This window comes from Oryctolagus cuniculus, chromosome 14 (assembly GCF_051225735.1).
Source record: "Oryctolagus cuniculus isolate XC-2025 breed Fujian yellow rabbit chromosome 14, ASM5122573v1, whole genome shotgun sequence".
Lineage (NCBI taxonomy): Eukaryota > Metazoa > Chordata > Mammalia > Lagomorpha > Leporidae > Oryctolagus > Oryctolagus cuniculus.
Window position 1 is genome coordinate 14,137,782 of NC_142880.1, and position 15,674 is coordinate 14,153,455.

The 15,674-nt window shown below is 41.7% G+C and overlaps 1 protein-coding gene and 1 long non-coding RNA gene across 8 annotated transcripts in view; one reads left to right on the forward strand and one right to left on the reverse strand.

Moving 5' to 3' along the window:
* Positions 1-417: 417 nt before the first annotated feature.
* Positions 418-14,115, reverse strand: ARRDC3 (arrestin domain containing 3). 7 transcript variants are annotated; one of them, XR_517715.5, is made up of 8 exons: positions 13,591-14,115; positions 9,424-9,505; positions 7,450-7,597; positions 6,386-6,488; positions 5,824-6,080; positions 5,350-5,512; positions 4,925-5,117; positions 418-3,185 (listed from the first exon to the last, which is right to left on the reverse strand). XR_517715.5 is itself a non-coding variant. In XM_002713914.6 (8 exons), the coding sequence occupies exons 1-8, from the start codon at positions 13,868-13,870 to the stop codon at positions 3,129-3,131; spliced, it is 1,245 nt and encodes a 414-aa protein (XP_002713960.1). In that variant the 5' UTR covers positions 13,871-14,115; the 3' UTR covers positions 418-3,128. The 7 variants fall into 7 exon arrangements, 5 of the variants coding, with proteins under 5 accessions (XP_002713960.1, XP_008260157.1, XP_051709572.1 ...); XR_016220497.1 differs by lacking the exon at positions 13,591-14,115 and adding an exon at positions 10,357-10,756; XM_002713914.6 differs by having other exon boundaries at positions 4,925-5,079.
* LOC149122243 (uncharacterized) overlaps positions 13,422-15,674 on the forward strand; it is a 203,305-nt gene continuing 201,052 nt past the window's right edge. The window contains exon 1 of the long non-coding RNA XR_016220499.1: positions 13,422-13,576. This is a non-coding gene — a long non-coding RNA (uncharacterized LOC149122243). The remainder of the gene's footprint in view (positions 13,577-15,674) is intronic.

The window sequence follows — 15,674 nt, forward strand, 5'->3', positions numbered from 1 at the left end:
TAAATATCAGATGAAAACATGATTCCAAATATATGTGCACATGTATTTCCCACCTTAAAATTTAGGAAAACTGAGTTTTTCAATGGGATGTAACTTCTTAAGTTGTATTCTGAAATACTGGAAACCTAGATATTCATAGTGAGAGGGAACAGGTACTGAGAAATGAAATTACTTTACTTGGCTATGATTAGTTCCAATTAAAGACTGAACTTTTAACTAATTTATGACTTATGAGAGAACCCATAACTCTGCCAATCAAATAAAACGATTAATAGTACTAAAATTCCTGTAAGTGAAGTGTTTTCAGTACCTTATTTAGCAACTATTCTTATCCCAAATTAAGTTTATAGTGTTAATAGTGTTTGCATGTATGGTGAATTATTGATATGATCAAGACTCAAAGAAATTTCCAAACAATTATACAAAAAAGAAAAACAAAACAAACAAAACACTTTATTTTCCACAAGGAAGAGCAATAGGAAAAATTAAATCATTTCCCACATATTGTTTTCTTAAAACAGAGCCTACAAGGACATATTCAGCACCAAATAAAAAAAGAAAAAAATAGAGAAAAATTACAAACAGCCATAGAATATAATCTATAAAGCAAACATTTAATATTGCACTTTGTTTTGCTAACATTTTGGATTTTACTTTTCCTAATTGAAAAATCAGGAATCTATCATGAATACTGGAATACAACTGTGAACCTCACATCGTATGTCAGGAATTGACCAATATTTAGGAGAAAGTAATGCCTCTAAATAAGAGTAAGGAAATACTTTAGTGGAGAAAATAAAACTTTATTTAATAAAGTTTTATAAATTTAAAATGTTATCACATTTGTGATCCAGTGCCAATGATCAGAATATTGGTCATTCTTGCTTCATGTGTTACTTTAAGAGTATATGATGATCAGTATTCCAATGCTATGCATATCAACAATTGTTCCCTAGTCTGTTAGACATAAGAAAAAAAGAAAAGGGATTTTCTGACAATCCCCCCAAACAAAAATAAAACCACCAAATGCCCTTAATGCCAAATATTCCATTAGCTTCTTTTGAGGGGGACATTCACAAAATGATTTAACAACAATAAAAAAATATTTCACCCCCATTTCCTTATTATCTAGTATTAGTTTGCTACGGGAGCCCAAACCCTTTAACCGAATCACTTAAAACGCGATTCATTTTACACTGGGCTTTCTTCACCCTGTCAGCATTTTTCAAACATGAATTGTCTTCCATGTTTTCTTAAAGGCCACTTATGGAAAAGCCTATTTGTTTTGTATGAAGCTTTAAGACAGTATTTAACCAGGTCAAGCACCAAGCCAGAGTTACTATTATTTTCAGCCACTTTATTAACTGTGGGGTTAAATGGTAGGATAGATGTACTACCCATTTCACACATATGTTGCAACATCAGAGATGCTGACTTTTATTAGAAACAGTTCCTTCTTAAAAAAAAAAAAAAATCAGTACACTTGGTATCTTGGAACATGTAGTTTTAAATGTTGTTATGAATGCTGGTATATTTATTATGAGCCAACCGTAAATTATCTTTAAATGATTACTTTTCCTATCTTCTCTATATAACTCAAAGTGAGTGATTTCTCATGTTTAACAAACTGTTCTTTCTGTAGGTAATGGAAAAAAAGCATTTAAATTTAAAAAACCACACACACACACACACACACACACACAAAGACACATACATAAAAATTCAACTGTTATCCCAACAAGCATCCTAGTATTTGTAATTATGAAATTACACACTTCTGGAATAAACTTGGGTTTTCACACTCCACCAAGATAGAGCAGGATGGCAAATGTGTAACTTGAGCTCTCTAATGTAACTTCAACATATTCAACATATTCCTGCTCATTAAAATGCTTGCCTCAGCAAAAATGATTTCCAACATATGTGTTTCGGAGGTAATTAAGTAACTCTATAGAAAAATAAATGCACTTTCCCCTCCTTTCCCCAGTGACTGGTAAATTTCCATACTTTTAAAATAATAATAAAAAAAATAATTTTCAAGAGCAACAGCCCTTAACTCTTTGCTGGTGCTTGCCATACTGCCTTTCTGTACTCTATTCTTAGCTCTGCTAGTTTCTTCTTTTATGTAATGATAAAAAGGGGATGTGGGTGGGTTATCACTTTTGTGTATGTCCCGTTTCCAAATTTCCCTCTCCAAAGAGCCAACCAAATAAACAAACAAACAAACAAACAAAAAACTCAACAGTGCAACAAAACACAAATAGCATTCCAACAGTTTGGCAAGTGATGCGTTCACCTGAGATTAAGTGATTTTAGGCAGTCAGTAACAAAATGCTGCTTTGCTGTAATAGTAGAAAGGCAACAAATTCTTAAAAGAAACCAAGAAGGTATACAATCTTGACAGTCTTATTAGCTTCCTCCTCTTATCTTTTACCCCCACGTATCTGTTGCGTATCTACTACAGTAGGCTGCAAAACATACAGCAAAAAGGATTGGCTTGAAGGCATTTGATGTTTGTAAATAAATCCACAACAGGATCCAAGCTGAGGAGGTGATACATGGTCAGCCTAGGAGGACGATTCTGAGCATGTGCATACGCAGGTCAAGTCCAGGCTATATTAAATAAAAAAAGGTCAGTGCGTTTTTCTCATGTTAAAGTTTTTTCAAAGCTTTCTTTTGTTCCTTGTTGTGCTGATCACAAACAAGTTTTAAAAGAGTATCAAGAGTCTGGCAGAAATGGAAAAAAAAAAAAAAAAAGCTGTAGTGACATCGAACCGCACAATGTAAGCATTGAGCATGTGCAAATTTTCAAATCAAAAGAAGGAATTATCCCTCTTTACAACGTGGTGTCTTGACACGTATGACCATAGGCTAAGAAGACTGCTCTTAGTATGTGCCAGTTTTAAAGGAGAAAAGCTTAGATCTTCAAGCATGTTGGAGCAGTCCCAGAATGTTGCTGTGTAGGCTTCTAAAGCATCATCACTGCTTATTTCATGTATTCGCCATTTTCTGGGCAAAAGCAATTCCACTTCCACTGAAAACGTGTCTCCCAAGATACTTCTCTGTCCTCAGCCGGAAGAGACATAGAGTTCGGAACCCACATCAACTTGATTCAGCCAAGTGTTCCTTCAACGAGAGGGGCAGGATGGCCTATCGTCTGCTGACTGATCAGGATTTGGATCAATCTAGAAAGAAATGAGGAAAGAATTTTAGTAATTTGATGAGGTCTACAAAGAAAGCAGCAAATGAATGATTTTTGAGCACTAATGAGAAATGTAATCAGAAAGAAAATATACAGCTTATTAGCAAATTATACCCCATTATTTCCTTTTCAAATCTGAAATACTTGCTGTATGGGAAGGAAACGATGCTGACATTATCTTACTGTTAATCAAAGATGTCAGAATAGCCCTCTATTTCCAAAATTAATGGTAAAATTTTATCACAAAATGGAGTTTTATTCAGCATAGTACTTAAGATTCAAATATACAGTAGGAGAACATATCTTCATAGCAATGGACCTTTGTTTGTGAAGGACCCTTTTTATTCCCCACAAAAAAAAGGCAACTCCTCCCTTCCCAGGCTTTGGGAAGAAGGAAACTGTACACAGTGCTCTTGGTGCTTTTCTGAATAAAGAACTCATGGACGTTAAATCCTACAGAATGCCTAAAATATGGTGAGGACCAGGAAACAGCATTGCCGAACCCCACACCCTAGAGGTGTTCTGTCTGTTCCATCTCTGGAGTGATTTTCACATATAGGTAAACTTTATGAAAGCAAACTCATTTCAGTTACTTCACAGGTACAAAAACTATGGCCACAGAGGGGCAAATCAATTTATAAATATATTTTTATAGAAATATCTTTTGAACAAGACTCGTCCTACCTACTTACATTTAAATGTTGAGCAACCCAAAATGTTCCAACTTTTTGAAGGGAAAAAAACCAAAACATTTTTAGTTAAATATATCCTGAACCTATTTTATCTAAGCTAAGCTAAATTATCTTAATTATCTTTAGTTCATTTTAAAATGAGGCAGAATTGCTTCTAAGTGAATTAATAATTATATTGCTATTATTTTAAAATTTCCCTTTGGACAGCCCCTAAACCTTAAGTCAAGATAGAAATGACTAACTTCATGAGAAAGACAGAAATGTCAGAATAAAAATGTAGTAGCAAAACCTTTAATGAGTAACAGAAAATTTTGGCATCAAATAATAGAAATTTTATGATTTAGAATTAATAGGATAGGAAGAATTATGTCTACTTAAGAATTTGCAAGAATAGATTATAATAGGTCCTCCTTTTGGGGTCTATTTATTTTTTAGTGGACACCCTCTCACGGAAGCCCTGCCTGATACCCAGGGCCCAAAAAGCTCTGCCTCAAATGAGCTATACATTCCTGTCATATTTTAAGTAGGATTTTGCTTTTAAGTTTGTTTTTCTCACTACATGTGCACTTCTCCCAAGTAAGGAGCATGCTTTATTTACATCAATATGATATGAATGTAAATCGTCTCTAACAGTGGGAATGCTGTGGGGGATGTTACTGCAAACAGGCTCTTTTCCCCTGAGTGTTAAAATGTGCAAGAATTAAATTGGACAAAGACCATGAATAACTTAAATTCTAGCTACTTAATCAATGCTTGCAAAATACCTGTTCTGTTGCTGTTCAAAAAACATGAAATTACTCCCTCAAAAATTAAAATGAATGAGACTGGATCTTTGTTTCCCCAAAAATACTGAACAGTCTGTGTCAAATTTAATGAATGCTTACAATCCTAATCCTAGCTTTTAATCTATTGCTCTTAATTATTTGTTCTACTGTTTTTAGGATAATCAAGACCTAACTGTATTTGTAAAAACATCTGCAATGTTCTTTTTCAAGAGAACCTACCCATTTCACACTTAAGGAGTGCTTACCTCTGAATAAAGAGGTGGAGGCAAGAACCGAAATTCCTGTATATATGCAAACAGTGGTCCTTGAAGTGCTCTCTCAAAGTCATCACAAGCATTCACTGGTGCAAGATTGTTTCGCCTTTGTTCTTCTGTCACCACTTCTGCATAGCTGGGTGGTGCTGAAGGAAAAAGATACACGCAATTCGAACAGCACGTTCTTATGCATGTCAAGATACACAGAATAGTAGGTATTAAAATGGAATGTCAAGATAAAACAGCAATTTATTTGGTGATTAAAACTAGAGACATACAATATGCAAATTAAAATTTAACATTAAGGACATGTCTACTCTCTTTAGGGACAATTAAGTTTATCTAGGGTCATGAAATATCAGAAGCAAATAATGTTCTTAATAATAATAAGAGATTAAGCTTAGATATGTAATTACCTTCAGGTCTTTCAGGAAGGGATAAACCGAGCCAGTTCATATTCATGCTACACTGACTGCTTACACTTGAGGTTCTGCTACCAAATGGATGTAGAGGAATGGTACCGATGACAAGTGGCAGATTAAGAAATAAATCCATAGCTCCAGGAATATCCACATATACCTAATAGTAAAAGAGACATTAGGTTTAGAATGCCTAGTAAAATTAATGTCTTAAAAGTGAATAACGTAATTTTAATGTTAGCTGAGGCTCCCATTTACTTCATTTTTTACTTATACACATGAAGTTCCTCTACATATAAGGTAAAGTTAGTAATTACTTCAAATTATATAAATATCTGCATATATGTATATATATATAGAATATAAAAGTCAAATCCTGGATGTAAAACAAAATATCTTCATAACTTTAAGATTTAAAAAGAACTTAAGAAAAACAGCAACAGCAAACAAAACTTTTAAATCTATACATACCATTAGAGAATATTCCACACGAATTATACTACAATCTAGGATAGAGGGAGAAACTGGTGGAATTTTCAGCAATTTGCCATTCCATGTCTCTGTCTTTCCAGATGATAAGGATTCCCCACGCAAGTTGGCAACAAGCTGTTTTACTTCCTTCATTTTCCCTTTGGCATAGAAGGCCTGTGTTTGGTAAATGGCTGCCTTTGGCACCACCATTCGGGAAGAGCAGTTCTCAATCTCAGCAAATATCTGAATTGATTCACCTAGAGAGGGCAAAAAATACATGTATCTACTGTTTAAAAAAAACACACAAAGCAATATGAATTCTTAAAGTAATTAAGTTAGAAAGTTCAGGGATAAGAAAGTGTCCTAGGACTAACCAAGCACAGAATCAAAAATGAGCTTCTTAGTTATATGAGCTACAAAGACCATATTACAATTTGTAAAATGAAACTGGTTATGTACAATTTGTGATACTAAACCAAATAATACTGCACTATATGTATCTTTAGTAGCAATATTCTAAGTTTACATACTGAAGTTAAATGAAGAAAGATAACATACATACCTGGGGTATAGCCCTTCCTTTCAATTTTGGCACTTAAGGATATTGGGCCTGAGGTACAGAACCAGCAACAGAGAGTCTTTTCTTTTGTGCCAGCTTGGGGTGACTGTAAGAAATAAAAAGACCAATGTATGAATTGGCACAGTATCAGAATATTTTAAAAAATAATCCTAAATTCATGGAGAAGGTAAAATTAAAGTATTGCTTTTTTTCCCCCCCTGTACCCTTATATATTTTATTTTAAAAACTACCAATGGCTTCTTAATGAAACTATTATTTCTGCCTTCACAAAAATTTCCATTCCATGAAAGAAAAAAGGGTAGAGGGCTTAACACCCCATCAAATAAACATGATTTTAAAACCTACCTATTTACATATACAGTAATTAAAGATGAACCAACCATCCAAACAAACAAACAAAAAAAAAACCCTTTCCACTTAAACTGCCTTAAGAAAAGGCAATGGTTATAATCCCAAATGTTAACATCTTTGAGAATGTAAAAATCAGTATATAAAAAAAGGAAAACTGTCTATTTTGAAGGGTAATTTTTTTGTTTTGAAGATGTTATCATTTGTTTAAACCAAATAAAGTTTTTTAAGTCAAATTTAGATTTCATAAAAATGATTCCTTTTAAAATGGAATTAAGTTTTTTCATGAAAGTGATGATTCCCCATTATTTGACAACTATCCCTATATTGGAATAATGCAATACAGTATGAATTTTAGATGACAGTATTTTCAAGAAAGTGATATTTTCTTACAATAAATGACATTACTGCTGCTGTTGGTTTTCTAAAATCATCCAGAAGACAAATCTCTTTTTTCGATATTGCTGTCATATTCTTGGTAAGAGATACTTCATACCATATATACTGGTCTTCATTTACTTAAAGTTACTATAATATCAAAAATAGCAGCATATTCTTTATCAATTTGTATGTCATATTTAAAATATACATTTATGGAATTTTAAAATAAGACTACTATTTAAAATTTATGAGGATTCCATAGTTTAGTATTTAAATGCATAAAAAAAAAAAGAATGAAAAATCTAATCCACTCTTACCAGTAATGAAGGAGTGTTGATATCTATATGCTCAAAGACTGTAAATTCCTTCTTTAACTTTACTGGTAGAAGCCAAGGCCTGTGCAACTCGGCTTTCACCCAATAGCGCACACTGCCATGTCGGCCTTCGAATGAGGTAGCAAGTGGTCTGTGCAGAATATAAAGGTCAATATATTAATCTTATACCTCTTTCTAAGAATTACACAGTAGGTCAGAAAAAGTGTTAATATATTGTACTGTTTGTACCAGTGAGCATCAAATAGATAAATCTTAAAATTTCCAAAGGGATATGTCATCGGGGAAAAACATTTTACTTTCACATAGCAAGAGTTAATAAATATCATATAAATTTTACTCTAAAAAGCCAGAAGAATACAATTCCTTTAAAGTGAGAAGAGGCTACTCTTAATGCTGGTGGCAAAATAATAAAAATTTAATGAGTAGTGCCTGAAATGGTCAAGAATTTAACTTAAAAATAAAGAATGGTTTTAACTTTCTATTCAGAAATTCTAGACACTGTTTAAACATTCAGACCAAATTGCCTACAGTGCTCCACTTCTCATTAGCTGGGAATTATTACTTCTTTATATAGCAACTAATTAAGGTCTACAAAAAGCCTAGAATAGTCATTATAGTTTTAAAAATTTCACATTTCATAAAATCTACCGAAATTCTGAAAAACGGTTTTTACATTTCCCAGTTTACTCATGTTCTCATTCTTTCTTGGCTATGTTCCCTACCTCTATAGGCTTAAAAAATAAAAACATACCTATTGAACTGTAGCGAAAGAATCAGAACTGTTTTGGAACTCTGTCATTTTTACTACTTCTGGAGAGTTTTATCTCCATAAATTTACTCTTTTTCATAATTTCATTAAAAAATATATAATATGTTGAATTATTTATAAGCTAGAGTGCTAGTTTATACTCATAAGCAGCACTGATGTTTTTTTCTTTTTTTGTTTTTGCATTTTTCACTGCCATACTAACTTATAGGGCACAGAAAAATAAAATTCAGTACTTCTAAATTTTAAATTTCATGCTAGTCTTCTAGAGTTTATGACTGTGGTTTAGACTTAAAAATTAAATGACCTCTGAATATATTCAGGTCCAGTATCTGTCTTATTGTATTCACAGACTAGTATTTTTCTCAGAAACATTAAAGTACTGTATTCAAAAATGAAGCTGTTAATTATGGTAGAGAGACTATTCTAAAAAATACCTTTTATGAATTCTATGGACATGTATCAACCCAAGGACTAGAATTAACAATATCGAATTATGTACATTTGGCAGTTGCAGCCAAGTTTATCCTCCAGAACAATCAGTGTTAAGTGCCAGTTTACAGGTTTTAATGTCTTACAAGGCATCATTAAGGAAAAAGTTTGTATCTCTCCCAACAACCTGTTATTACATTAAGGCTATTGCACATTCCTTCCTCCTTTCATACCAGGTGAGAAAGGATGCTCCCTTCAAGCCCAGGTCTACCACTTGTGCCACCTTCTCAGTAGCTCTTTGCACACAAGCTATTGAATTCATAACAGAAGAACATCGCTCCTAAAGTTCACAATATTCCTAACTATTTTTCCTTTCATAACTTACAGCTATTGGTTAGCCTTTACAGAAAATGCAGAAAACTGGATTTTATAAACCAAGACTACTGTGACTTGGTAATAAAGTAAGTGCTTGTTTTTGACTAGCACCCTCCAATTCCCTGATGTTAAACCAAACATTTCATATTTTAAAAACCTCATTAACTTTGGGACTGAATACTAGAGTTGAGGTTCCTTTTCTATAATTTTGCCACAGATTAAAAAGTTGCTTCTTATGCTTAACATATTGTTTTCCTCTAGCAAATTTAAGTAAGGAAAAGGGTTTTTTTTTAACTGAAAGTATTTTAATTTTGAGTATTTAATTTTAAGAGACTGCTTTTGACCATGTGTGCCTATAACTGCTGAACACCTGTAACACTTACGTCTGTGGAAGCTCGAAGCTGAATGCATACTCATGCCTTCCTGAATGAATAGTGTTGAAGCCTTCTTCCGAATTATCATCATCTAAAACAAAAACAATAAACTCATTAAACCTTTACACTCCTCCAGGTGGCCCAACCTAAAACCTGTTCACATTATAAATCAAGACAAAAGCTTTACACTTGAGTTCCAGCCACATCTTCATCACTTCCTATGGATAAATAAAAAGCCAGAGTCTTCCACTGCCTCCTCTGTAGGTTGGGGGTAAGGAGAAATTGTACCCACAGTCCCCCCCCCCTCTTGTTTTCCCTAAGTGGAAAAGAACCAAACCTATAAAGCGCCCTACTCAGCAAAAGCTTCAGGTGTGAAACCACACTAAGAAAATGCGACCTTCGTGTTCAACTGATCATATTGAGACTATACAAAAACTGTTCACACTGATGAAATCTTTACTTAATATATACTGAATTGATCTTCTGTATATATAAATTAAAAATGAATCTTGATGTGAATGGAATGGGAGAGGGAGGGGGAGATGGGAGCGGTGTGAGTGGGAGGGAAATTATGGGGGGGGGGAAGCCATTGTAATCCAGTAACTGTACTTTGAAAATTTATATTTACTAAATAAAAAAAAAAAACTGTTCATGTAAACTTCTTCAAATTACATCCCATCGGTGGGGAGGGAGAAGGAGTAATATAATAGCGAAGATGTTACAATCCCAAAACCACTGTAAAATTTCCTGCCCGAATAGACATTAAAACAAAAATAGGAACCGTGATTTTCGTATCAGTTTCACAGCTAAAAATAATTACTTAGGGCCCTAAAACGGTCACAATCCTGAGTTCATCATGGAACAGCCCCAGTGTGCATCTCTATGATCTGCCTGAGCTTATCCTAAATTTAGGACGAGATCTGAAGGGTGCCCGGGGCGTACCAGGAAACACTAACTGTCCCACTTCCTTGAAAAAATGAAGTCTCATCAGGTCCTTTCCAGTCGCTGGCCAGATAAAGGGGCTGAGCTGGCATCGGACACGCCGATCCTGCCGGTTCCACGCGCGGCAGGTGACCGGCAAACCACCGAGACGCCGACAACGCGGCCGGGCTGTGGTCTCGCGGGTCGTGACCAGAATCACGCACACCCCGCGTCTCCTCAGCGAGCACCCCGCACCGTCACCCCCGGAGGGCCCGAAACCGGTCCCACCTGGGAACTTTTCCCTCAGCCAACCCCGGCGTCGCCCCCGGAACGAGGCGCCTTCCTGAGGGCCGCCGGGGAGAAGGGTCAAGGCGCCCACACGCGCACACTTCCAGCCTCAACAGCGTGGCGACTGTCTCCCGTCTCCACGCTCATCTCCCTCACCCCTCGGGCAACTCCCCTGGGCGGCTCTCAGCCCAGAACACCAGCCGGAGGGTTGGGGGCTTTAAACGCGCCCCCTTTCAAGGCGCCCCAAAGTTTGCCCTCCTCGGCCTTTCTTCCCTTCTCGCTGCCTTTTTGTGCCAGCTCAGCAGTCTCATGGAGGCGAGCGGCGGTGGCCGCGCCGTGGTAAACAAGTGCCTGGCTGTCAATCAAGAACTAGACCGGAGCAGGAGAGGACCGGCCTAAACCGGCGCGAGCAGATCTCAGCCAGCCAGTCAGCCAGCCAGCCCGCCCGCGCGCGCCGCCGCCGGCCGCGCGCTCCGCTATACATACGGCATACGTCGCGCGGCGCTCGCGCCCGCGCCCGCGCCCGCGCAGCCTAGCCTGCTGGACCGGGGGCGGGGCGAGGGCGCCGCCGCGCTTCCGCTGTACACGCCCCAGCCGGCGACCGGTTCGATCTGGCTCGGGCCACCCTGACACCTTTACAGTTGCAAAGCAGGGAGACCGGGCCGGGGAAGTGGCGGGCCTGAGGCTCCGGGAAACAATGGGGAAGGGACCGGGGACGCTCGCCGAGACCCCCTCCCGCCCAGATTCCCGGATTTGAAACCACTTTTCTTTGCCCTGGCCAGCCAGTGCCAGACTCCCCCTCAGGTCACGTCAAGGTAGCCAGACTGCTGACTGGACAGTCGGCACATGTCTGTGGCAGCCGAGAGGAAAGGGAGCCACTCCGACACGTCGCCCGCGACCTCGGGGGTCCCGCTCGCTCTCCTCACGCCAGCCCCCTCTACGAGGGTCTCTGGCCAAAAGTTGCGCCCAGGGCGACTCTGCACCTGTGAAAGCCGGCAGCGGCTGGCGCCCCGTACGAGGCGTCCCCCTCGTGGCCCCAACAGGCCGGAGAGAGGGACAGCAGCAGGGCATGCCGCGACGCGGGCCCCGGGAGCCCACGGAAGCCCGGGAACGCACTCGCGCGAGCGCGGGCGGGGGCGGCCGCTCGGGAGGGACCTTTACCGGCGCACGCCGGTTCCAAGCCGCGCCCCAGCCGGCCGGAGCCCACTCTCCCCACCCGCGCCGGCCCAATCCAATCAGCGCCCGGCATCGCCTTAGCAACAGGCTAACAAACCTGGCCCCGCCCCTCGCCGGCCGCCCGGGGCGGGGCCTCCGCCGCCAGGCTCGTGTGAGAGCTCTCAGCTAAAGTCATTGAAACTACTCCAGGCAGAAGCTCGTCCACGCGTGGCCGGCTTCGGGGGGCGCCCGGCTAGGTGCGGGGCGTTCGGTTTTCCTCACCACGAAGTCGAGGTGCAGCTAACGACCTTGCTTTCCGCCCCAACGCATTGTTCTACTTTCCCTTCACTGCAAGGCTCAACTCTTGAGAGAAAAACCTTTTGTTTCTTCTCATTTTATAAAAGGCTGGAAATCAAACTCGCGTGTGCGCTTTGCAGCACACAGCAGAACTGTCATCAGGCGCTTTGCATTTCCTATCAGAGTTAACGCTAGGGAAGACGAACTAGAAATTACTTCAAGATGCAAAACCACCTGGGTGAACTGTGGAACCCCTGCCGAAGAACTGATTTCACCTGAGCATTTAAAAAAAAAATGCAATAATGCTGTAACTCAACGCTTCCTTTATTTCTCCCTTCCCTTAATTCAATTAGCATTTCCCTGGGATGTATATCTTGAATATAAAAACGCAGATAAAAACGAGCCTCTTTCTGAAAAAGTCAGCATTTGCACTAAATACTGCATTAAAAAGGAGAAGCACAAAATTACATAACCAGTTTTAACATTATATTCTTCTTGGGCTAGGAATTAAGTCATCGCCACCACCTGACGCGTGTAACCAATCTGCTGAGAGCTGCACAAGCGCCCCTCCTCACCACCCCCCAGAACTGGTCCGAAACAGGATTGAACCGCTTCTAACAAAGGGTGGAAACTTAGAAAAACAAGCTTAGAGTCTCCTATATTTCCACAATGTAGCCATCTAAACAATAGAGGGGAAATCTCAGGACCCCCTCTCCCTTTGACAACCCTCCATCTCCCCCTTCTAACCAAAAATCAAGTCCAGTGTGCGGTCTACTTTTCAATTCCATTGGACTGGCAGGGTTTCATTGAATGCACGTTCCAAAGTTAGACATGATGCTTGGAGAAGAAACTGCTGGCCCTGAATGGCTTCTGAACCTGACTGAACACCGGCCACGGTGATAGATACTGTCTTTTAAAATAAGGAATGCTTGATGCAAAATTCCCAAAGCATTGGAAAGAAGAGGTTAAAAAAAAAAAAAAAACACGTGGGGTGTTGGTAATACCATATGTCAAAATAAGCCAGGGAAACCCTCTCTCAAAGAACAATGATCAATTCCTTATAAAGTCCTTTGCACGTTAATATTAAAAGGAAACACATCTACTAACCCTCCTAAAATGTTATTTCATTCCTTCCTTCGAGCTCAGGTTTTGAGCTAAGGTTGCAAAGGAAAAGGAAAAAATTTTTAAAAATCTGATGCCGGACCGCAGCTTTCAACAATTCATTTGAAAACATAGCAGTAAAATCATGGACTCGGAGGCAAGCAGAATTTCCGAGTGAGGTGCAAATGGACCGCAAGTGCGTATGGCACAGCCCGAGCCGGGTCCAGGGGTGGTGGAGACGAGGTGCAGTTTGCAGTCGCTTTGCAGATGCCGGCACGCATTACAGCCTCCCGTCAAGGAGAACCCAAACCTCGCAACTTTGCTAGCCTCCAGCAAACGGCCGAGCTACGCTGCGAGAACCACGTCCACCCGAGAAAGCCAGCCTGCAGACTGCCGAATGGTAGGAAAACTTACCTCTTTCGTGCCCAATTAAGATGTCTTTATGGTTGAAATATTCTACTTCTTCGGTGTAGTTCTGCGTGTAGGCAGTATTGGAGCCGGCGTTTCTAGACTCCGTCCAGCGTACTTTCGCATGTCCTCTTGCATGAATTTTAAGCGATTTTACTCTGATTTCCCCAGTAACTTCTAAATTCACCCTTCCTGAGACAGTATCCCCGCTGGAATACACGGGGACATTGCTGTCATTCAGACAGTCGAAGCTTATTGTCAAATTCTTCACCTTCCCCAGCACCATGTTGATAACAAAAATCTATAAAAAATATAATGTAAGACCCCAAAAAAAGTCAAGATCGCATATAAAATGGGATCTTCACTCAACACTGATCGATGCTTCTGCCGTGCAAAAATGCAAACCCTTGCAGGCAGGATCAGTGGCTCCTCACAGACAGTTCATTGAGAGCTCTTAAAAGTCAGGGCAGCAGAGAGGCTGCGGCGGCGGCTCCGCGCGCCCGCCCGTCTCAGTGGTCTCCTTACAAAGACGGGCGGCCGGAGCCTGCCAGCTCACTTTAAGAGCAGCTTTGTGAAAAACAACCCCAGTGCGCACGCGCACGCCGCCGCGGCCGCCGGCCCCCCGGGCGCGCGCCCCCGCCGCGCCGCGCCGCGCTCGCGCTCGCGCCCTCGCCAGGCACGCGCGCGGGTACAGTAGGCGTGGAGCCGGGGAAGCCGGCACGGGCGCTGCCGGGAGGCCCGGCCGGACTTCGCTGCATTGTGGGCTCCCATTGGCGGGCGGGCTGCCGGAAAGCCCCGGCGTGCTCCCCGGAGCCGCTGGCCGGGCGGCCTCTGACAGAGCGACCGCCGGCGGGGCGCTGAGGGGCCGCGGGCCGCGTGGAGGGGCGGCCGGGCCGGCGCGCGCGTTAGCGGCGCTGCGCGCATTCGCCCGCCGCCTGCCTGGGAGGAGGAGGAAGGGGGAGAAACCGGTCGGGCCAGCGGCTGGGTGGCTGAGCCTGAGCTAACGACTTTCGGGAGGAAAAAAAAAAAAAGTCCTGAAAACCGGGCCAGGAATCGTGGTCACAGACGAGAGCAGTCTCGGCGTGGATTTTATGCGCGTCCGTAGATGGCTGTAGACGGGGTGGAAGTGAGCTCCCTGGAGGCCAAAAGGGGGCCTGCGGAGCGGACGCCCTAAGGCAGCGAGGAAGAGGCGCAGGTCCCGTCCCCTCGGGGGGCTGTGCCGGCTCCGGCTACCCCCGAGCGAGTCGCTGGCGACGTTGGGGGCAGGCGGCCCGCTTCCCCCGAGGAAGCCGAGGTCCTTGTTAGGGACGCCAGCCGTGGCCGGAGTCAGGGTGCAGGGTGCGCGGCTGCAGCCCTCGCGTCCACAGTGCCACCTTGCAGAAGGCAGGTGGCACACGCAGCCTTGGTGGGGAGTTGCTGGAGCGCGAGCGATGGTTTGAAGGAGCGAGATGCAGCGTGTGGAAAGCATAATTCTTAGCATCAGTGAGGATGCGGATTCTGCGGAGCCGCGGTTGTCCGCTGGACTGTTCAGCCTAGTCATTCCCGTGCATCCTAATAGGTACATTTGTCTTTTTTGATTGTGAGTGTTTCGGTAAGAAATAGCAGAGCCTGCGTCACGCCCCACTGGGATGCAGAGTGTAACAGCACAAACTCGTGTAGATTACTGGCCTCCGCAGAGCTGCTGTCAGGAGAGCTATAGAAAGACAGAAAAAGATGGGAATCTGAAGCCACATATACATAACCAGGAATTCTTGGGAAGGTTTTTGGCTACGGCTGTGTCCATACGTTTTAGATTCTTCTGCGTAGTATGTTTGGGTAGATGGAGCCCGGGAGTCACAATAAATGATACTCGGCCTTGCTGTTTTGGAGGAAGTGAAATTTTACTGGGTTGGGTTTTAGTTGACAAGGCAATGTCTAAGGACTCCGGAGCAATAATCTGGAAAGGGTAAATCTGAACACGGTTTGGACGGTGAGTGATGCCGTTTATATGAGTTTTAAGGTTTAAAAATAAGAATTTGTGTATTTCCGTATTGGAAAATTCTCCCCTTCCTCCCCCCTTGGTTGACACCTGGTGGAAAATCTAGGTAAAG